General features: G+C 40.7%; 1 protein-coding gene and 1 long non-coding RNA gene across 4 annotated transcripts in view; one reads left to right on the top strand and one right to left on the bottom strand.

Annotated features, from left to right (window-relative positions):
- Positions 1 to 22468, bottom strand: part of TFDP1 (transcription factor Dp-1) — a 41120-nt gene that overhangs the window by 17995 nt on the left and 657 nt on the right. For 2 of the 3 annotated variants that reach the window (XM_042868174.1, XM_042868176.1), the window contains exons 1-3: positions 22242 to 22312; positions 21664 to 21748; positions 8393 to 8459 (exon numbers count right to left, since the gene is read on the bottom strand). In XM_042868174.1, the coding sequence (XP_042724108.1) occupies positions 8393 to 8459; positions 21664 to 21675 (79 nt within the window). In that variant the 5' untranslated portion in view covers positions 21676 to 21748; positions 22242 to 22312. Of the gene's footprint in view, positions 1 to 8392; positions 8460 to 21663; positions 21749 to 22241; positions 22313 to 22468 lie in introns of those variants that run through there. The other variant, XM_042868175.1, reaches the window with a different exon arrangement.
- LOC122178177 lies at positions 549 to 9056 on the top strand. The gene is made up of 3 exons (XR_006178249.1): positions 549 to 724; positions 7085 to 7219; positions 8949 to 9056. It is a non-coding gene; the product is annotated as an uncharacterized LOC122178177 (long non-coding RNA).

Here is a 22468-nt window from a genome sequence, read left to right as displayed (position 1 = left end):
TACTTTATGTGTTATAATTACACTGGGTGAACAAAACAGAAGTACCTTCACTAAGTACTTTTAGAACTCACAGGTAAATATTTTTTGGTCAAATTACTAACGTGGTTAGAGTACTGAAGTGCGTGATGTGTAAGGAGAAGCTGAGGGAGCTTGATGCATTCGGCCTCGAGATGATTAAGGCAGGAGAAGATGTGTACTTGTAGTGATCTAACTGTCAACTCTGAATATCAAATGGGCAGTTACAGAGATGCACAGCAAAAGAGGCAGCTGTCCCCAGAAGCTGCACAGAAAATTCCAACTAGATGCCAGGGAAAAAACATTCACAATGAAAACGGCAACAGGTCGCCTAGGAAGTTCCCTGCAGTTATATAAAAATTTCAGTTACTCAAGGCCCCATTCTTTGAAGTTGCCCCTGCTTTGATCATTAGGCTAGATTAGATGGCCTCCAGCTTCCTTATATTATTCATAAAATTCTACGAATACAGTTATCTTGCAGCTACATCATCAGCATGAAGGGAAGAGCCTACACTATGCTTCTTTAAGGTTTTTAAGAACATTAATGTTTTTGTGGCATTGTGCTACGGAACCAGCCTGGCCCTCTCCAGGAACTGCAAAGTACATTTGTCTGTATGTACGAACTGATTGGCAAGGACATACAAACACAACTGGAAGAACAGTAACACATGCTTCAGTTCTAAGCAAAGTCAAAGTCAACTCATGAAAGGTAACACATTTAACATTAAAGCATAATAGCTCATTTTATTTTTTTTTAAGCATTTTTTAAGAAAGGATGTTTTCAATTTGTGTCTGCTTAGTATATCTACTAGTTTCTTATTTACCTGATGTGCACTTTTCTAAAAATCCAAATGCACTTTTTTCCAAAGGCTCGTAATACTTTAGTTTCTGGGTGGAGTGGGGAAAGTTGTTTAAGTACATAAAGCAGAAATATTATTTTAACTTAGCTTTGAAGGTGACTGACAGCTCAGTTTCTCAAAGGAATTTTCCTAATCATTTGGTAATTACTGTTACATCAATTAGTGCAATCCAAATAATCTTCTGTTTTACGGCCAAGAGACAGCATCCATACCAGCATGTAAACTCTGAAGCAGCATGTTAGCAAACAGTTCGCCTGGCACCAACTCTTTTTACTTTTCAAAATGTTTTATTAATACAGCTAGGTCCTTATTTTCTTTTATTTCTGAAGAGACAAAGACTTCAAAAACCACAGTAAAAGGCCATTTAAAGCATAAAAGAAGTTATATTGAAAGACAAAACTTTCCTACCTAAACTCTCAGACTCTCAAATATTGTCAGTATGGAAGAAAACTCTAAGCAACTTACAAGCAATCATTAAGCCCAAATGGAAGTAGAACTTCAGTACTGTACAGTTATAGAATGCTTCTATACATAAGATAATGATACAGATGGGATCAAGGAGTAATATCACATAAAACTTGAACAGCAAAAGCAGCAGCATGCTTTAACAAAACATTCACCTGTCTACAAACATTTCTAGGTAAGTGCTTTCCTCACAAAGAAAATGTGTTTAATTGCCTGTTTCAATTACTCGTTTCATTTAGGGAAGAACTCTTGAATCTTTTCTGGCTTATAAAAACAAACCCAAAAATTCTCCCAACAACAGAAATCATTGAAAAAACTAGTCAGTTTTCTGATAATGCAGTCTTTAACACATTAAGTCTTGTAAATCTGTCTCCTAGCATAAGAACAGTAATGTGTATGATTGTTTTTAGAAGGTTATTTTGAAAGCACTTTCTCAATTATCACATGCCAAAAAAATATACAGCATGAGAAAAAGAATGGTTTTCCTGCGGTCAAAGTAATTCCTACCACTTCCTTCCACAGTTGCAAACTCTCCAGCAGACCAGTTTGTAAGTAAACACTCTACAAGATTGAAGGCTAGGTGCTGAGCAAAAGGGTTATTTTAAGAAAGGTCTAAAGAGAATTAACCTCACAGATGACATTTTGCAATACAACCACTTAAACTACTCTTAAGAACTGCATAAACTTTTGGTTAGATTCTATAAGCTTCGAAATCAATGGCTTTTAACAGCAGCTGAATCTAGCTGAGGACAGCCACACAGCTTGGAAGACAGCAGCATTACTAAGCCAATCTCAATACAAGTCATACAAGTTATTTTTATTTTTTTTTTAAAGCCAGCATTAGTATCAAGAAGCTGATAAAACCAGAGCAAGAGAGTTGGGGAGACCAAAAAAGACCAATGAGACTTTCCATGAACCAGATGGTTCCAAGAAATGACACTGATGATAACGATTACCACTTTCAAGAAGGCCAAGTGCCACTTGGAGTATAACATTCCAAATTTTGGAATTATAAATTTTTAAAGAAGGCACAGTACCAGTACTTCTTAAGATACAAATTACTGATGTAGGATTACATGAAAACTACAAGAACTGTATGGAAAGTGTTGTAGCCCCTGATGTTAGCATCTATCTTCTGTTTGTGGATTTTCCTGGGTTAGAAGAGATAGGAGGAGAAAGACCGAATTCTACAAAATCACTACCAAAATTCCTTAACGTCACCATTTTGCAAAGCAAACACAGACCAAGATAATTTGTGCTTTGAAGCAAACCAGTCATTAACTGCACAACCTGCTCTTTTCTCTCCAGCGTGTCACACCACCCCCACGTTGGTCTCTGTAGAAAGCTGTCAGAAAAATTATTTAGTTTGGAAACAGAAAGTGACCAGGGTCTCTTATATGAATGTAAATTAGCTTAACTCCATTCTCATTCTTTTGCAAAAGTTCTTTTTCCATTTACAAAGCTCTGGGTTACCAGACTATAGATTTTTCTCAGGGCTTTTTCAAGTCATGGGACTTATTGCAGATACGGCTATACTGTTCTGAAATACTTGACACTAAAGTCGCTGCCACAGGCTCTACTTGTATTTGTATCACCTTCAACTAGTTCTCACTTGATGCTATCCTACTTAGCAAAAGTTGCATTTGGCCATTATAGCCATGTGGTTGACTGCTCAATAGGTGGTTAGTGGGACCTCCCACTAATTTCAGTCAGACAGCTGGTGACATCAGGCAGTAAGAACACAACCAGGTAACCTGAGGAAAGTCCTCTGCTTGTTTACACAGTATTGCTGCACAGGCAGCAACAACAAAAAAAAAAAAGTCTAAAAAAACATCCTGGAACGACAAGATAGCTTATCAGCAACCTGTTTTCTGTACGAACTCTAGGGCAGACTTCCTCCTTCTGCCTCTTCCTCAAAGTGTCATCATGGCAGTAGGAAAGTGTACTCAAGCCTCAAACCCATAAAGCTGCCTCAATACAATGTGATGTACATAGCGCTTGACTATCTCTTTCAACCTCAATTCCAGATAGAGATAAAGGGGAAATTAAATGCCAGGCAGTTCTCACAAGGACTATTTACAGTCTTTTCTGGGCATTTTGTTCTACAAAAGCTACCTCAAATCAGCGAGTCTGAACTGCTGCTTTCATAAATGTGAGACCATTATTGAAAACACCGCTAGGGTGAAAACATGAAAGTGTCACGTAAAGAACCATTTATCCAGTCCACATCGCTTAAGAAAATCATTTCTTATCACAAAAGCATCAACTTGATTAGCTTTAGGTTATTACTGATCACACATAAACATACAGAATAAGCATAAAGGGTGTACTTAGAAGATCTGGTAATGAAGACAGGTGACAAGCAAATTCTGGGAGCTCCTCAGGCTTCCTTAGAAGCTGCAGTCTGGAACCTCTCTCTTGCCACCACAGACAAAATATGATTATTTACATGCTAATCTTCAAAAAACATCAAACTACTTCCGAAGGTTTCAACCTACTGTAAGTTCTAACAGGGCACGTAGATGACTGCCTCTAGTTGGGTACCAAGAGTGACTTTTCATATTGAGCAGATCACACTGCCTAAGATATTGTTCTCAAACAGCAATTTGGAAATCTTTTACAAAGACATCAATCTTCCCTTACGTAATACTACAGTATCACTAAATGCTTACTAAACTTCTGAAATCAATTAATGCCCTTAGCTAATTCTTGCCATTCTTAGATATGACTAATAATTTATCCCTCATATTACCAACCAGTCTTTCCAAGTCTGTTCAAATAAATGCTATGACCTACTCTTAAATTTCTTGGATTTTCGTTGGATTTTTTTCAATATCCTTCCTACTACCAGATACAGTTTTATTTTCCAACTTGACTTTAGATAATAGCAATGGTTTGGAACGGTCCGCAATGCCCAGCATTCCATAATCAGTAGTAAGACACGTTTGCTAAAGGGTGCATCCCAGGCTCCTAAATAGATCTCAACTTCTGTTCCAGAAGCACAATTCCAAACACAGTCAAAAATCAGGGAGTTTGATCTCTCTGTATAAAATTAACAGTTATGTTACACTGAAAAAAAGCTTCTTGTCATTTAACAAGTCATTTCAGTTAAACAGTGCTGAAAAGAGCTTACATACACCTTAAAAATTGATATACTCGACTTCAAGTTTTTAAATTAATAAATTTGAAATGAAAACCAAACATAAGTTCCTTATGCCCACATAGCATGAAATCTTATATTAAAGTGTAGGAAAACAAAAGGAGCTAAAGACACCTTGACAAGCACTTGCTGGTTATGTACCAATAATGCCACCTACTGGCATGACAGATGATGCAAATTTTATTTTTCACTGATTTTAAAAGTAACTGAAGAGCGTTATCTTCAATAGAGCATTAAATACCATTTGTTCTCACTTCCTCTCACCTCAACCAGATGTTTTCTTTCATCACATATCCTGACAAGCAAGGGGTAGGATTAGAATTGTATTCTTTAATACTGACTCTGATTTGACCCTAATAACTGGGTCTAGAATGCAGTAGTCTTCTTCATAACACAATCTCACTAAACAGCAGCATTTACAGACTTAGAAAGTTAACTGCCAAATAGATTTTAGAAGACAGACATGTAATGAAGTTTTATTGGTTCGGCTCCTATTAAAAATTCTTTCATTTCCTCCAATACATACGTAATTTCTAACTCTAAAAATGAATTCTAATCCTAATAATCAGTTGAAGCCCATGTACAGGAAGAATTTGAGCAATTTTTAGTTTAAGCAGTGAGTCACGTTGATATTTCAAAACAAACCCAGCAGATAACACAACTACGTATTTTTTTTCATTTTTAATCCCAGAATGGAAACAAATTAAAATAGCAAGCAAATGATCCAAACCATATTATCCTTGCCTCATAACGTCAGAGGTAATGGCCTCAAATTGTACCAGGGAAGGATCAGGTTGGGCGTTTGGAAACTTCTTCTCAGGAGTGGTGAGGCAGTGACACAGGCTGCCCAGGGGGGTGGTGCAGTCTGTCCCTGGAGGTGTCCAAGAACCATGTGGATGTGGCACTGAGGGACGTGGTCAGTGGGCATGGAGGGGGTGGGCTGGCAGTTGGACTGGACGAAAGGACTTTTCCAGCCTTAATGACTTTTTGATTCTCTAAGCAAGCAATTATGATCAAGTCACTTCAGAACCTAATCCCACAATTCATCTGTGCTCTTGTCCTATCTTTGATAAAGGGATATCTCCCTTTTGATTATCAGCAAAAAAGAGGTGATACAGCTATAAATCACAGTATGGGTGTCCTTAGAGCTTCACTTAGTTCACATTTTACATTTTTTAAAACATTGTTTCTGACTATAATGATTTATTAATTTAGAAGAAAAATTTATGAACAAGATTAGGAATGCCCTCCCCGAATACAGGATAATAAGCATCTAAGTCTTTAGAGAAAAAAAGGGCAACTGGCTATTTCGATATGAGGCACAGAAACTTATGTGTTCAAGGGGATTTAGCATTTCTCCACACTGTCACAAGCTGACAGTAAATACAACAGCACAGGGCATGAGCTATAAGATCATCTAGCTTTATAAGATTATCAACGGAAGGGTGGCTGAGTACCACTACCTTTCCCTCTGTGTGTTAACTCACCATCAGAGACACTACCAAAGCTGCATTTTTGAAGTGCCTGGCATTGTCAGGATGTCCTGAAACAAACACATTTACATCATATCTTCTTCCCATTAAACTGCTTGGGAGCAGGGCTTTAATAGAAAACCATCTTCCTGGCTACCAAGCACACGTGTCAAAACCTTTCACGGTGGCACTTGTGCCAAATCAAACGCTGCTGACTGGTGTCTGTGGATTTGTGCCATGAAAACCCTATCAGACTACAAGTTCAACAGACCTGGTACTTAGCGTGAAAGCTGCTCTAAGATATAAATTTCATGCCTCATCTCCTTAAAGACAAGTCTTCCAGGAGAACATGGATCTTCTCATCAGGACCCCCCAGGATCCAGACACACTGAAAACCTGCATTAGTTGTATCTTTTCATCCAGGGACTGGTAGCATCCTGAATACCAAAGATACTCCACAAAGTGCTGTTCTTTTTAGGGTTAATGAGGTGCTACATTTCCTTAAAGGAAATACACAAGAGCTTGGGCAAACAGAAGTGAATTTAGAACGATTTCTGAATAGACAACCTTCTACCACATATAAAGATCAATACCTCTTACTGCATGCTAAATATGTTTTTAAAGCATGAAGAACATCAACTTAAGGGCATTTTACAGGTGGTACTCAAAAATCACTTGCAAAACAGGTGTTGTAAAATTAACATTTTTACTTATTTGGACTATTTTATTAAAATAAATAAAGTCCAATGTCGCTTTAAAAACAAAACTTGTTAGTTGAATCAGTGCTGGTAGAAATCCAAAGTTTTTCAAGATGTAAAAATAAATGCTTAAAAGAGTCGGCTGAAACTCGAAGGAATGGTGTGGAGCTGCTTCAGGGGAGGGTCACGCTGGGGGTTAGGGAAAGATTCTTAACCTGGGGGTGACTGGCCACTGGAACACATTCCCCAGGCCACTGGTCACGGCACCGATCTGGCAGAGTTCAAGAAGCGTCTGGACAAACATTCAGTTATATAGTATGATCTTTGGGTGGTGCTGTGTGGAGACAGGAGTTGGACTCAATGATCCTTACGGGTCCCTTTCAACTCAGGATATTCTACAATTCTACAAAACAGGATACAGACGACTAGACTCGAGATGCCTTGAACTGGACTACAGGTTAATCTGAGCGTGAGGGCAATCCATCAGTGCATGAAGTCAATGGACTTGTCAACATGGAGGTTTATGAGAACACAGATAAGAAGCAGCAGGTGAGTCAGTTCAAATCAACTTTGCCCTACTTAGTACAACCTACCAAAGCACCCCATCTGTTGCACACAAATAAACCAGACTATCAGCATTTGGACGCAACAAAGAAAAACAGCCATTCCACCAAAATCTACTGTGAGATGACTGTGAACCACAAACACAATGTCGCACTGAGAAATACTGATAGCTCCATAAAAACATGGCCAATGGTTGACTTGGAACTGTATATACAATTTGGGTCACTTGTGTTAAAGAAGGCTGATGAATGCAATAAAAAATGGTTAGATGACTGAACACGCAGAAAATCCAGAGGACATAGTATACATCTGATGACTAATCTAGAAAACAATCTGGCCAGCCCATCAAACTAGAAGCTTAAGATACATCATTGCTCTTTACAAAGAACAGGAACAGAACATTGGAGAAAAGTATTAAACTGAAAAATAACAATGCCATCAGCAAATGCATGAACTGGCAAGAATACATTTAACTGGAAATCTCACTATGGAAACATCCCATAAGAATACAGAGAAGAAAAATCTGATTTTCATATATAGCATAATCGATTTACAAAAGATTATATGACATAGCTGTCTAGAACTGCAGACAACTGGAACTCACTGTATTCCGTTTTCTTTCCCAGTTATGTTAAACGTAACAGACAGCACATAACTCTTCTAATGTTTAGATATTCTGAGTTTTCCGAGCTTACATATCAAACTGAAGTTTACAGCCTGTTTTATAAAACTGCTTGATTATATTACACTGTCATACAAGCACAGCCACTACGAGCGAGTCCAGAACGGTTCTGTTCAAATTATTATTTCAGACAGAATTGCATTAGTATGAATGCAGTATCATATAAACTGTCAGAACCTCTCTCAAACTACTGCACTCCTGCTTTTTTCCCATTTGTTAGAACATACTGCCCCAGAAGATGTATTTGGCCATCACAGCCTGCACGCTTACATCACAGCTATTCTAATGTGAAGATCACATACAGAATGGCAGTAAAACCACAACTGAAACTGAACTTAAAACTATAGCTTGTTTGCTGAGCACGTAACATATAACTTAAGAAAAGCTCTACTAAAGCTAAGGAAGTAGATCAAAGCCAGTAACAAGCATAACAATCAACAATCAAGAAACAGTCTTACTAAAAATGGTGTTCTTACCTTTTCCAGGACTTAGGTTTTGGTCTATAAACACCTTAAGCTCTCCATTGGCTTCAATTAGTCCAGCCTATTAAAGAAAGTAACTTTTATTAAATTGACAAACACTGACAGCCTTTTATCGTCAAAGAGGGAAGAAATCACACCAGAAGACTCTGTTGCCACCACTCACATTTCCTCACTAATCTGCCACTTATGTAACCACACTGCTTGTGCTATAATATTAGCCAAACTTCAAAATCAACTGATTTTTATAATTACCATGTTCCTAAAAGCAAGCAGAAAATCAGTTTACACATACCTTGCTATTTTGCGTTCTAAGTTTACGAGGGCACATGCAGTGTCTTAATAGATAGCTGAACACCTTGCTAATTAGAACCACTAACATCTGTGACTGTATATTGTATTTGTACTTTATAACAACTATCAACCTGCCACTGAAATCATGGCAGAACCAACAGAGGTGTTAAGAAATGCCTTATGTCACACTAAACAGAAAAATGGCATTAAAAATAAACACCGTTTGTTCTTCTTCTTTTCTTTTTTTTTTTTTTTTCAGGATAAGAAAGCAGAACTCTTAAGTGAAGGATTTCATCCAAGTATATCAGTTAATCAGCACCCTTTGAGAATGCTCAGTAGAAGCTATTAAAAATATATACTATTAATCCTGGATAGAAAATGCATGATGCAGTAACTCCTTGTTATCTTCAGACTAAGCAGTCCTGAAGGAAGAATGAATGCAGGACACACAGTCTGTTTCCATTTAGAAAGAACAGTAAAAAATTCAACATTTGTACTCACCACAGTATAGCAAGTGGTGTTACAGAAGCTGAAATGTCCCTAAACTGTATTTTATGCACTGTCAGTACTTGAGGGCTACTGCAGAGAGAGACAATTAAGTGCTCTGCTGTCAGTCAGCAGCAAAACTTTCCCCTTAAAAGTCTACCTGAAAAGCCTTGCTGGTCATTAGCAAGTTCAGCAAACCAAGCAGTCCACTAGAGGATGCTGTAGTGCTGCTACTATCCAGGTGTATGACAGCAATCAATTTTTAAGCCAGATAGAACTTCACACGGCAGGAAACTGTTGAAAATTTTCTCTCCTCTCACTGAAACAGAAGAGGGGAAAAGTGGTTGATAGAGCACTGAGGACAGGCTGGGAGGTGAGCAGAAGAGAAATTTTGCTAAGGTTAGGATTAAGAGCAGAATTCTGTAATAGCATTGCAGAGATGAGGACCTAGTGGCACAGAGGAAACATAAGTGAGGAGATAATGGAAGCAATGGGTAAAATGAAGAGCTTGTAGTATTTGTCCTTCCTTCTCATAATTCCCTACGACGCCCCCCCAAAAAAAAAAAAAAAAATAATGCAATAGCCTGATTTAATGAGACTGCAACAACTTACCAGGACACAAACAATGCCTGCTCTCCACCTTGCCCACAGCAGGGATTCAAAGGTCAGCTCCAACAAACGACACTTCTCCTGCCCTACTCCTAAGCACCAGACCTACACAACGCCACAGGCCAAGAGACTACATCTGACCCTTCCAAAGAAAGATGCTATTCACTAACATGAAATTGCTAACGTGCAAAGATGTCATAAAGCAGGCTCTGCAGCAATATAAACTTCCAGAACACCCAAACTCAATGTATTGAATCAGATGTGAAGACAAATTTGGAGGTATTACATTACGCGCCCAACCCTACCTCAGTTACACAACAGGAGTGCTAAACCACACAGGAAGCACAGTTTCACTGTCCCAATTCTTCTAAATGCAATCCTTCAGTTTCTATTCAACAACAGAAAGAAGAGGCTTGTGTTCCTAAGACATCCAATGGTTTTTCTTTTCATGAGAATGAGAAATATACCAATGAGAATGGAAAGATTTTTAATATGCAAAAGAAAACTTGCGTCAAGTTTGCATATCAGTTAAAGTAATAAGCCAAATACAAATATTTACAATGTGAGCTTATGCAGGAATTCAAGTAAAAAAGGCAAATCACTACTGAATACTATTTCAATAATTAGCAAATTAGGTAATTCAGTAATCAGTTATTCTTTGGCCTCCCCATATCTTTATTTTAATTGGTACAATCTCCAATATAACCATTTCTATTACTTCATTTTATCCTTCAGTATGCTATCAATTAATACATTACATAATATAATAAGGTTCGTATTTCCTTCTACATCATGATAAATTACCAAAACCAATGGTCAACTCTAGGAACACAATCCAACGTTACAAAGGGTCAGGTTAGTGACCCTGGATCATGTTTCGGTGTGACTGAAAGCATGCAAACCAATGACAAAGTGGAAAACATTCAGGAAAAACATTGCATTTCAGTCAACAGCAGAATACAATTTTGGAAGATCTCAGAGAAAGACTATCACCAAGCAACAAGAACCCTGAGGAACCAGCAAACTGATGAAGACCACAGCAGTCAGAGTTCCACCACCCTGCACACCACTGTCTTGCCGAAGGTTCAGTTCTGGCAGTTACATGGCTGGTAAATATTCAACTTGAAAGCGTATGCCTAGGAAAGGCTCCAAGAAATCTGCCTGGGAAGAACATTACCAAATTCAATAGCAAGCAGCACCTCCAGCTGCTATGATTCATAATGGAAGTTGATTTCATTTCTAGTGAAAATTCTCCTTCTCCAGGCTCAGTATGTGCACTTCACACTTCTAGATACAGTATTTGACTATGAGGTGATCAAAATTGTCACTATTTTTGAGTCTCCTCAAAGTCAGTAGCTTTTAGCGACACAGAACTCAAAAGCAAAACTTTCATCCCATATAAAAATCCATCGTCTTTGTTCCACGATAGAACTACTAGGCAAAAAACTCTCAGTGCATACTTGAAAGAAATTCCCGCTATTTTACAGGGCAGTTTTTTTGGAAGGGTCCACGATTACCCCTCCATAACCTACCCAGCACAGTGCCCAAAAGAATTAGAGTTGACCTCAGAGGGAAATGTGACCCCAGCTCCCAGTATTTATATCCCAGTCACAGATCCACAATGCATGCAAGTAGTACTCGGTTTTTGTTTTCCTCAATAGAAAAGTAACCTTTCACCAAGAAGGGTATCAACTTTTTCTGATGTGAAAACAGATTTAGTTTTCAGGCCTTATCGAGCTACTTGTATCAAGGTATTTTGATTTTTTTTTTTCCATCTGATAACAGAATAAAAAGAAAATGTTTTCTTCTTCTCATGATTCTCAGCTTCAAGATGCATAACTTCCTTTGATGATAATGTCAGTGCTGCCTGGAGCAATATCACGATCTAAGTATTTGATTCTGAAAGCTTTATTAACTGTCTGCAACTTCACAATTTAGAGTTGCTTTCCTCTTCAAAGAGGCACGCTAGGTACATAAACTTTTGCAAGGCTATGTAAATGAACTTTTTGTGTTGGAAACAGGTAACAGGTACAAAACCCTTTATGCTTTTCGCATTTCAACAAAACCAACAGAGATGTAAAAAGAAAAAAGCAAATACCTTTGGACCCTCAACACAGCATCTAACTCCAGCAACTGTTTCCAGCAAAATCTTTGATCCCCTTTCTACTAAACACAAGCACAGAAGATTAAAGACCAATGGACAAATCAGTAAATCTGCACACTTTAATTGTGGAAGCTATGCTTGAGTAGAGAACCCTACCACCACCTGGGATCCACCTCATCACTGTTCAGAACTTCTAACGATAAGAAAACAACTGATAGGCTAAACGTACTGAAGTTTCAATTGCAGTTAGCCTGCTATAAGATCAGTAGCAGCCAAAAGGACTAGGAAGTCTATTTTTGCTTTGTTTCCAAGTAAAAGCTGAGAAACTGTAAGTGGTCTTCAACTGAGAGACAGTAAACTGTGAAATAGTATTTTTTCTTGGACTAAGGTAAATCTGTAATGAAATTTGCTAAGAATGCAGAGAATTTCACTTGTTAAAAAAAATCCCACACTGCAGACTGAGATATCAAGTCCTCTGATACTAGCTAGCTTGTATTTGTGATCTCTGAAGTTACACAGTAGGAATTCAATACCCTTACAATGAAAGTACCATTTCCATAGCCTTCCAGACTTGCAATTTTCCCTTACTAAAAATTGGTATAAAATTATTCATTAAAAGCTTTAAACATTAAAACAGCTTTCTTGCTGAATTTGGACTGCAGAATAACTGGAGAGGTACATGTCTGATGTCTGTCAAGGCTAACCTGAGAGGAAGATCCCCCTGCTACAATGAGATAAGCAAATACAGAGAAGAGAAAGCTGCCTTTGTGCCATATAAATACCTTTTCTATCTCGCTTCTATGTAATGAGCCAAATTTTAAGTATGCTCCATGAGAAAGAGCTGAAAGAAGTGGGAAAGAAAAAAAAAGGTGGAAATAAATGGAAACAGAGGCATTTGCCAAAAGGTATTTCTCAGAAAGTTTTCAGTTGCTAACAGCAAGACCACCAAAATGAGGCACAGAACTGGGTTTGACAACCAAGCAAGAAAAGTAGGTCAAAATACACAACTTTGCTGAAAGAAGAAGAGTCAGAATAGGACAGCCGGAGAAACAAGCAGACAACATCAGCACTGACTGGAAAAGAATGAAAAAGAACTACAAAAATCAAATGTAAGACAACAGATGAGGAATAGAGTTTAGTGTAGTTGGGAGTCTGTTAAGAAGTACAGGAAACAGAAGTGATGGGAAACTAAAAGTTTTAAAAGAGCAAGGAGACTGGATCCTATGCAAAGAAAGTAAGAACATGGGAACAGGGATAGTGAACACATCCTACACTAAATTAAGCCACAACTACAGAGTATATAAACTGGGACTCACACTGAGAAGTAGTAAAGACACAACTAGGCAATGAAGAAATGAGAAAGGAAAAGTATTCCCAATAGAGCAAATTTCCTCCTGGAGCTTGTCAAAGGCATCAGGAGGATGCTTCTACTGTCTACAGGCATTTGCAAAGTCAGCTGGCAAAAACCCACACATCTGGAGCAAACTACTTAATTTGATCAGTACAGAGTACCAAACTCCAGGATTTCACGCTTTAAAAGTAAACAATAAACATAAAGGCACTATGCCATGCAATTTGATTGTGTGCCTCCTTAATCATAATGTAGGGGTCTGGGGTTTATTTTATCATCAGGAAGCAACAAAAAAACACAATGGAATACGAGCACAGCTACAAATGGAGAACAGCTTACAACCAGAAATAATGCTGCTTAGTTTTACTTTCACCCCTGGCGACACAAAGATGTCATTTGTAACAAGATGACTATACATTATTTTTCCCCATTGGACTCTCACCTCATTCAGGGACCAAAACAAACGTGCCCTGGAAATGAATCATCATACAAATACAGGAGGCTGTCCTATAAAGATAGCCATTTCATTTTTCACAGAAATTAAAAGGTAATTAAGGAATACAGCAGAGGTCTGCAGGAAAAGAAGGAAGGTTCTTAAGTTTAAAATATTTGAACTGCATTTTGCAAATGAAGTGACAACTATGCCTTATTGTATAAAGTAAGGCAAAAGATCTTCTAAAGTCAGGCGGCAGGACCCTGATCCTACACAATTCTCTTATGTGTTACTTTACTGCGTCCCAGTAACTTTCGTCTGAAGCAGATACACCCCATCCTCAGTTCACAGCACATCAAGATTAATGTGCCTGATAACCACTGGGCAATGACCTATGCCAAAGTAAAAAGCTTCCCGAAGAGTAAACCGAACTATTAGCTGCTTAACCTAAGCAAGGTGCAAACAAAACACTAAGGCACTAAAAGACCTGAATCATACAGAAGCCTGCGACGATTTAAAAAATAAATAATCATAGGTTAGTAGCTCAGTGAAGCACGGTTAATCTTTGCTCTGAACGTATGCTGCACTGGTACTGCATACACTGGACAATGGCATACATACGTGGAATTGCATTTAAAGCTTTCTCTCCATTGTGGAACATTTCAAGGCCATTAACTTTGCTGGCTGTTTTTCTAAAAAGAGTAACATGTAATCTTTGCTGAATTCCAGACATGAAGAACTCATTTTGAAGACAATTCAAACAGTGACGCAGCCTAAGAAGTCACACAGATCAAAAAATCCAAGCAGAGTTAAAACTATTATAATCGACTGTTTCTCAGTGACCAAATGGCTGAAGTGACCCAATCTTTGCCAACATTGAAGTTGGTGCCCCCAAAACTAACTGCAAGGCTATAGGAAGCTGAATATGAGATTCCTAGTGTGAATACGGCCAAAGCACCGGTTCACCATCTCTACCACAAACGAATCAGGAAAGGAAATGCTGAATTCACGGAAATGCAGGGGTTGGAAGGGACCTCAAGGGATCACCGAGTCCAACCCTCCTGCTAAAGCACATACCCTACAATAGGTTGCACAGGTAGGTGTCCAGACAGGTCTTGAATATCTCCATAGAAGAAAATTTCACATCCTCTCTCGGCAACCTGATCCAGTATTCTGTCACCCTCATTGTAAAGTTCTCCCACATGTTTGTACGGAACTTCCTATGTTCAAGTTTTAGGCCATTGCTCCTTGTCCTGTCACTACGCACCACTGAGAAGGTCCTGGCCTCATCCATTTACCTCCCACCTCCCTTGAGATATTTATAAACATTTATCAGATCACCCCTCAGTCTTCTTTTCCCCGGGCTGAGCAGACCCAGTTACTCAGCCTTTTTGAGTCCTCCAGACCTCAACACTCACATGCAGAAAAGTAACAGCAGTTGCTGTTCCCACAACTGTCTCCCAATGCCATTGTAGATTTGACTTTAATAGACTTCTTCCAATCAAATCCTTGAGAAATTTGTTCAACAGTACTCGAACACAGCAGAATTCAACAGGTTACGTTAAGTAAGATTTGTCTGCCTTACTGATGTCTTAAAAGGCTACAGCAGCCCACAGCATTACTTCCCTGTAAGTCTGCATAACCATGATACCATGGGGCTTAGCAGATGTAACGTAACGCAACACAGGACAAGCAGCCAGCAGCATTCCTGGGCATATGGACAACTGACCACGCTTAAAATCAAGTTGTTCATCCTCTGAGAACCACTTTGACACTGAGAATATTTAGCAAACATTGGCCCATTTTTTCCACTCACTTCCAATTAAGACACAATAAATCTCTGCTAAGTGATATCCAAGCAAGCAAATACGAATACTGAAATAAGTAATCCCTAGTGTAATTTAACTTTTGAAAACTGGCATTTTTGTTGAGCGTGTTAAGTTGCCAGCACACACTGTATTTACTTAGTAATGCAACAAATAAACATATGCAGCCATTACCATTAACTACACATAAAATTAATGAAGAAGTAAAGCTTAAGAGAAAATGATTAGCGAGGTGACGGTAACTTCTGAGTTGCCATTCTCTGTTTAATAAATATAAACTAACATGGAAAATAAGAAATAGAGTTTATTATGCATTTGCAATGCAAAGATCTTAGAAGTTCTTTCTTCCTTCTACATTCCTCTCAAAGGCATATTTAAAAACACTCTACCAGCATTTGAAAACCTGGACTGAGATGCGCTTTCATAAGACCTGATTTCATAATACTACTTCATCTTCAGTTTACCAACTTCTGAACACGTTAAAACTGACTAAAGGCAGACAGAAATAAACTAAGCTACTGAGCAGTCGTTGAGCTAAAATGATATCAAGCAAGGTGTGCAAACCTCTTGAAATCCACTGACAATTCAATTTCTATAAGCTGCCTCACTGAAATAAAAAATAAACATAGTAACAGAAATACATGCTGATACTTTAAGAAGAACTCTGCTAAATGTTTTGTAGGTTCTTGCGTGCTTCCTAGACGCTCACATTACTTCATGTAAAAATCTTTTTACTCCAAGGACATTTAGGGAGTACTGTGAGATAAATTCATTGGATGAAACTACATACCCAAATGTCTTCTCAATTATCAATTAAAATAAGCCATCAATCTTAAACCCTGTGTCTTTAGGGGTCTAGTGGTATTAGAACACATGCTGAACTCTGTACCAGAAGAGCCTCTACCATAGTGTCTTCAAGATTTATGCATACACACAGGGCTTCCTTTGCAAAGTTAGATACATGGGCCGTATCTGGTATTCAGTGATGTTAATGAAATACCGAGGACAGGCAATATGCTTCAAGCAAACAAGAGGACAAGATAAAAATCACTCAAAGTAACTCAAGAAAAAGATAGCAGTAGAATAAACCATAAAATTAAATATATATATATAATCTTAGAACCAGTCATCCTCAAACCAACGCCATTTTGTGCAATTCATGAAACTGTATGAGCCTTCCAGATGAACAGCTCTCCAGAAAGGTATTTCAGCCCGTGAGAAGTTCTGAGAGCTAACAGTGGTGTGCCAGTTTAAAAAGTATGCAAAACACCAAATTAGTTTTCAACTGCGCATTCTTACCCATTTTTCTTCTAAGAGTGGAAACAGTCTATGCAATAACCGTGAACAACTGAAACAATCACAAGCAACTGTACATGCAGTGAGCATTTAACTTATGTAACTCATCTACTTCAATCTTAAGCCTTAAGTTGCGCCAGAGGAGATTAAGGTTGGGTATCAGAGAAAATTTCTTCTCATGAAGAATAGTGATGGACTGGCACAGGCTGCCCAGGGAGGTCAGGGAGGTTGGAGTCACCAACCCTGGGGGTGTTCAAAAACCATGTGGATGTGGCACTGAGGGATGAGGTCAGCAGGCATGGTGGAGATGAGCTGGCAGTTGGACTAGATGATCTGAGGTCTTTTCCAACCTTCATGATTCTTCAGGCAATTTTCAAGACCAGAAATTTTACTTGTTCCTTTTGTCTAGCTCCCTATTTGCTGTAATACCATGCACAGGGCTACCCTCTCTAATAGCTCCAGGGCCTAGAAATGGGTCCTGCTTCTTCTCCTTAACACTGGGTCTTAAAGAAGAGAACTGCAAGCTTCTCTTAATGGCTGCTTGAAGGGCTCAACAGTTAATCTGCAACAGAAGTATCTGAAAGCAGAACCTGAGTCACACCTTAACTTGGATTTTCTACTACCGGCTAGAAACTACTGAGTGATGGAGAAAATACTGATACTACTAATAAAGAGAAGTATTTATCACCTTACTTATCAGATAATTATAACACATAAGTGAATATAAATAAGGCCAGCAAGCAGTCTTCACTTACACTGGGAAATGGAAGACAAAAAATTAAGGTACCAAATTTACTTTCTGCCTCCTTCTATTGACACCATGTGCTGCCTAGTTTTAAGCATGCCATGGGTGACAAGAAAGGTCAGCATTTCACTCAGGAAACTCTACCTCCACCTAATCATGAATCCCTTGAGCAGCACAAGTCAGCTGAGGACCTTTGCTCCTCCAGGTCCTGCCTCCGACGTACATCTGTAAAAGCAGCTGAAGAGTTTATGGTAGACTCAGTGAAGTCTCAGAGAATGACAGTTATTAACCAGAAAGGGGATGTGGCTAAGCTGGAGTTTCTGGAGATGCTACTTCTGTTTCAGACCAAGAAATTTCCCATACACTGTGTCCACTGCTCTCAAAGAAGACATACATGGTGCAAATGCACACATCAGACTGTACACTACTAACACTACTGCCCTCAACAGAGCAGTTTGTCATTCTGCCTCTGAGATGCAGTAGATTGCTCCTGCTGCCATGGTGCATGCATTCTGAAGACACTGCACTTGGCACTCCCTCACTCACCCATCTATTCTTCCCTGCTGTTCTTTTAAATTATGAAAAAGTGAAGTCCTTTTAGTAACTCAGCTCTTCCGAATTGAATGTGATATTCCATGGCCTGCCTGGTTCTATTAGAACTGATTTCAGCTCCACACAATGCTCGCATGCCTCAAGCCAGAAATGGCCATGCTCATTACTATGACCAGATCACACTGGAAAATGAGTTTCTTCTTTCTTTTTCCTTCTACATTTATAGCATTCTAGATCTCCTAACCCTTATATAACCATTCAAAAAAATAGAATTTGGAATTCTCACAGATACTTTAACCTTCACAAGCTGCTGCCTCTTTTTACATTGTTATCTGTCAATTTAACTTAACTACAAGACTAGATGTGATTATGCTCTTAACCTCAACCTACAAGCTTTTAATTAAGGTGCTACTTGAGAATGTATCTTTTTTTTCCCCCCTCATAGCTCACTGACCACAGCAAAGGAGATGAAAGTATTCTGCCAAAAACCAACGCTTTGTTGCTTATTTTTTCTTTACTGTACACTCTGAAAAGCATTAGTGGGATATATTTTAATATAATACTTAACAGAATTTAGACTTTGTTCAAATACCTTGCAGGCATTATCTTGCCAGCTTACCTGATCAGTACTTTTCTAATTACAGAATCACAGAATCACAGAATTGTAGGGGTTGGAAGGGACCTCCAGAGATCATCGAGTCCAACCCCCCTGCCAAAGCAGGTTCCCTACAGCAGGTCGCACAGGTAGGCATCCAGGCAGGTCTTGAACATCTCCAGAGAAGGAGACTCCACCACCTCCCTGGGCAGCCCGTTCCAGTGCTCCGTCACCTCACTGTAAAGAAGTTCTTGTGCACATTTGTGCAGAACTTCCTATGCTCCAGTTTCCAGCCGTTTCCCCTTATCCTGTCTCCACTCACCACTGAAAAGAGTCCAGCCTCACCATTCTGCCCCCCACACCTTAGGTATTTATAGACCTGGATCAGGTCCACTCTCAGTCTTCTCAAGGCTGAACAGACCCAGTTCACTCAGCCTTTCCTCATAGGAGAGATGCTCCAGGCCCCTCACCATCTTTGTGGCCCTAATTACTTAGTCCTTTTAAAAAGCATTTTCTTGGGCTTGCCAGTACTCTCCATCACGCTCCCAATTTCTTCAATTCCCCTAGAAAGTCTTAGTCTGCACACTTTCGCAGGCACTTAACTTTCCAGACAGGTATTTTCAAATAGCAGTTTTTATACAACAGAGGCATCAGCTGAAAAGCTAGACGTGAGCAACGTAAGGAAAAGTATTTTCCTTCAGCAAGTGGGAGGAGGGGTTAAGCAGGAACATTATTTAGTGCAGCTCTGGCTCCACACCTTCTGCAGGGCCGCCTGTTCCAGCAGCCGCCAGCACAGGACCCAGCAGCACGCACCCAGAGCCCATGTTCCCCAGCTGCAGCATGCTGACACATGCTTGGCAATGGGAATGCCACCTTCAGACTGGGGGGGAGAGCGGCACAAACCGCCCTCACCACAGTTGTGCCACTTCAGCCCTACTTGGAAAAAAAAAAAAGGAAGGAAGGGGTGGGGGCATTCATCAACCGTGCCATCTTCACCACATCTTGCAGTCCGTTACAGCACTTGATAGGTGACACAGCAGAACCACAGGCCATTAATTGCAGCAGCATTTTCATGTCAGAATGTTTATGTTTACAGGGAGCACAGGTCTTCACAGACCCCGTGCCCAGGAATGCAGTGCTGCTGTCCCTACCAGGACTAACTCCACTGTTTCACTAGGGTAAAAACTGAGCTTTGGAATTTAAAAAAGTGAGAATCACTCTTCCCTTTGGAAAGTCAAAAAACTGTTATATCAATTAGCTTCTCCATTTTCTAACATCAAACCAAACCTAATAGGTTTGACTTGGAAATTTAAGATCTCCCAAGATTCATTACACATTGTAGGCAACACATAATGGTGGCCATGCAATAGCCTGAAAAAAGGCAAGCAGTTCGTTTTTCTTCCCTGCAACAGGACCGTATATATCCACAGAGACTTCTGAAAACAGGTTAGACAGTTCATCAATTAAGACTTCATACACTCCCTATCCTGTCCCAGTGCTCAAGCATGCTTAACATGTTACCTACAACCTGAGCCGGATTATCACTTCTCCAAATTCAGTTTATTACTTTTTGATCTACTCTTAGAAGACGCTGAAAACACCTATCTGTTCCTAACTGTAGCATTTTCTTCCATTTCTGAAGTTTACTGTTGTGTATGTTATTCCTCCCTTAATTATTCCCCTCCTCCAGCAAGATAGATCTCTGAAAAATTAGGTTCTTTCTTAGGTGTCTTACGCCCATTATGTTCCCACACACTTTCTATGACACTGATCAGTGCTACTAATCTGCATTTCAGGTGCCAGTCCTTCACTCAGCCCACCTCCTTCCAAACGGCAGTATGAAACAGATGTATCCTAATGTCTGAGTTGCTCTGAACCGCCGCTATTTCATCTCCTCTTCCACCCCTTCTGTTTCATTTTTTTCCCTGCTTGTACAGCCCTTCATTCCCTGAACTCTGCTATCTGTAGCACACTTGAACACCCTTATCTTTTACAGGCAAGCTTGCAGTGACTATGTATTTCTAGTTGCGTTTCTGCACACCGAGATACTTCTCATGTGCTTCTGAACTACTAAAATTCCCTACAAGATTAATTTGTTGAACCAATCACTATTTCACAGTAATTCTCACTCTTTGAAAGCTACAACAGTTCACGTAATAACGTAACCTGCTGTTTAGAATTTGAATCGTATCACTTTGCAACTTGTTTGCTTTTTTTTTTTTTTAAATATATAAGTGGAGATACATTCATATCTCAATACAGAGCGCTCTATTCTCTCGTTTTCCATAAAGAAACGTGGCAGTCCAATTACATTAGCTATGAACAATGCAATAGATCTGAAAGGCAGAACGCGTTTAAATGCTTTTTAGAAGAATACTGGAATGGATAAGAGCAAAGGTGGTTCTGAGGCCTGCCTCAAGGCCACCAGTCTTGGCACGGATGGCAGGGAAGTCTATGCTGCAAGTTCCCGATGCTTGTTTTTACAGACAGTAATCAGCATCTTTGAGTGGACAGGGAAGAAAAAGTGAGGAGATAAGGAGGCTTTGCTGCCCTGAACACACCAAACAGCAGAGGCAGCGCCAGCCAGCAGTGACACCCAGCTGCTGACTTCTGGAGACAACGGGACAGAGCCACCAACCATCCCAGCACCTGAACAGTGTATTCTGGGGCTGTCAAAGCCAACCTAGGATAGCGTTCAATATGAACTCATCTAATGCCAATGACCAGACTGCTTTTATGAGTACAGTAGATCCTCACATCTGCTCTGAGGAAACTGCTGCAGACCTGAAGCCGCTCTGGGGTTGGATCACCCATAAGGAAGCACAGCCTAGGCCTGAGGTAGAGCAGAGTCAGGTTCATACATTTGCACTGCCAGCTGTAACAGAGCCTGACCTGCTTTGCTTCTGTTAGCAAAAACAAAAGCAAAAATATGCTATTAGTTATGCCCCTGCATGTGATGTGCTATAAATATACTTACATCTTTTGCCATGTTACCCCAGCCTAGCAGGCAATCCTCTTACAATCCTGCTGCCTGCGGGACGCGGGGACGACGATGCTATTTTCTAGAAAGCAAACACAGCCAACATCAGTCAGCTCACCACAATGAGAGGAGGCAAACTTTGCACCGCCCCAATTCCCGACTGCTCCCCACAGCGTTTTGCTTCACAACACAACCCTCTGGGAGAGCACGAAGTTCCCCCCCCCCCCCCAGTCCCGCTCTGTCGAAGCGACGCCCCCGCTCACAGTCAGCACGTGGGAGCGACGCCCCGCCGCCCCCCCCTCCCCGCACAGCCGCCGGCTCCGCTCCCGTCCAGCTGCACAGGGGGGTGCACGGCACGGTCGGGCCTCCTCCAGCCGCCCCCATCCCGGCGGCGGGCACACGTAGGCCTCGGGGCCGCCCCCCTCCTCCCGCCCGCAGACAGAGGCTGCAGCCGCCGCCCGCCCCGCGCCCCTCCGCCGGGGCCTCCGCTCATCGGCGAGGGGCCACGCCGATCGCGGCGCCTCCCAGCGACTCCCATCCTTTTCCTCATATCCTCGGGCCGCAGCCGCCCGCACCTGAGCGGCCCAAGGCGGAGAGCGCCGGCTCCATCCCCCGCCGCCGCCCCCCAGCCCGGGTCCCGGCGCGCAGCACCCCCCGCCCGGCGCCGCGCTGCCGCTGCGGAGGCGCCCGACTGCACATGTGCGGCGGCGCGCGCGGGCCCGCGAGCACGGCGGGAGGGGGCAGGGGCGGAGGGAGGGAAGGAGAGAGGGAGGGAGCGGGCGCCCAACGGCCGCTCGGTAGG

Source organism: Lagopus leucura, unplaced genomic scaffold (genome assembly GCF_019238085.1).
Source record: "Lagopus leucura isolate 7727_CA_CO unplaced genomic scaffold, USGS_WTPT01 Super-Scaffold_100001, whole genome shotgun sequence".
Taxonomy (NCBI): Eukaryota; Metazoa; Chordata; class Aves; order Galliformes; family Phasianidae; genus Lagopus; species Lagopus leucura.
Note: the sequence above shows the minus strand (reverse complement) of the source record. Positions and strands in the feature narration are given on the sequence as shown.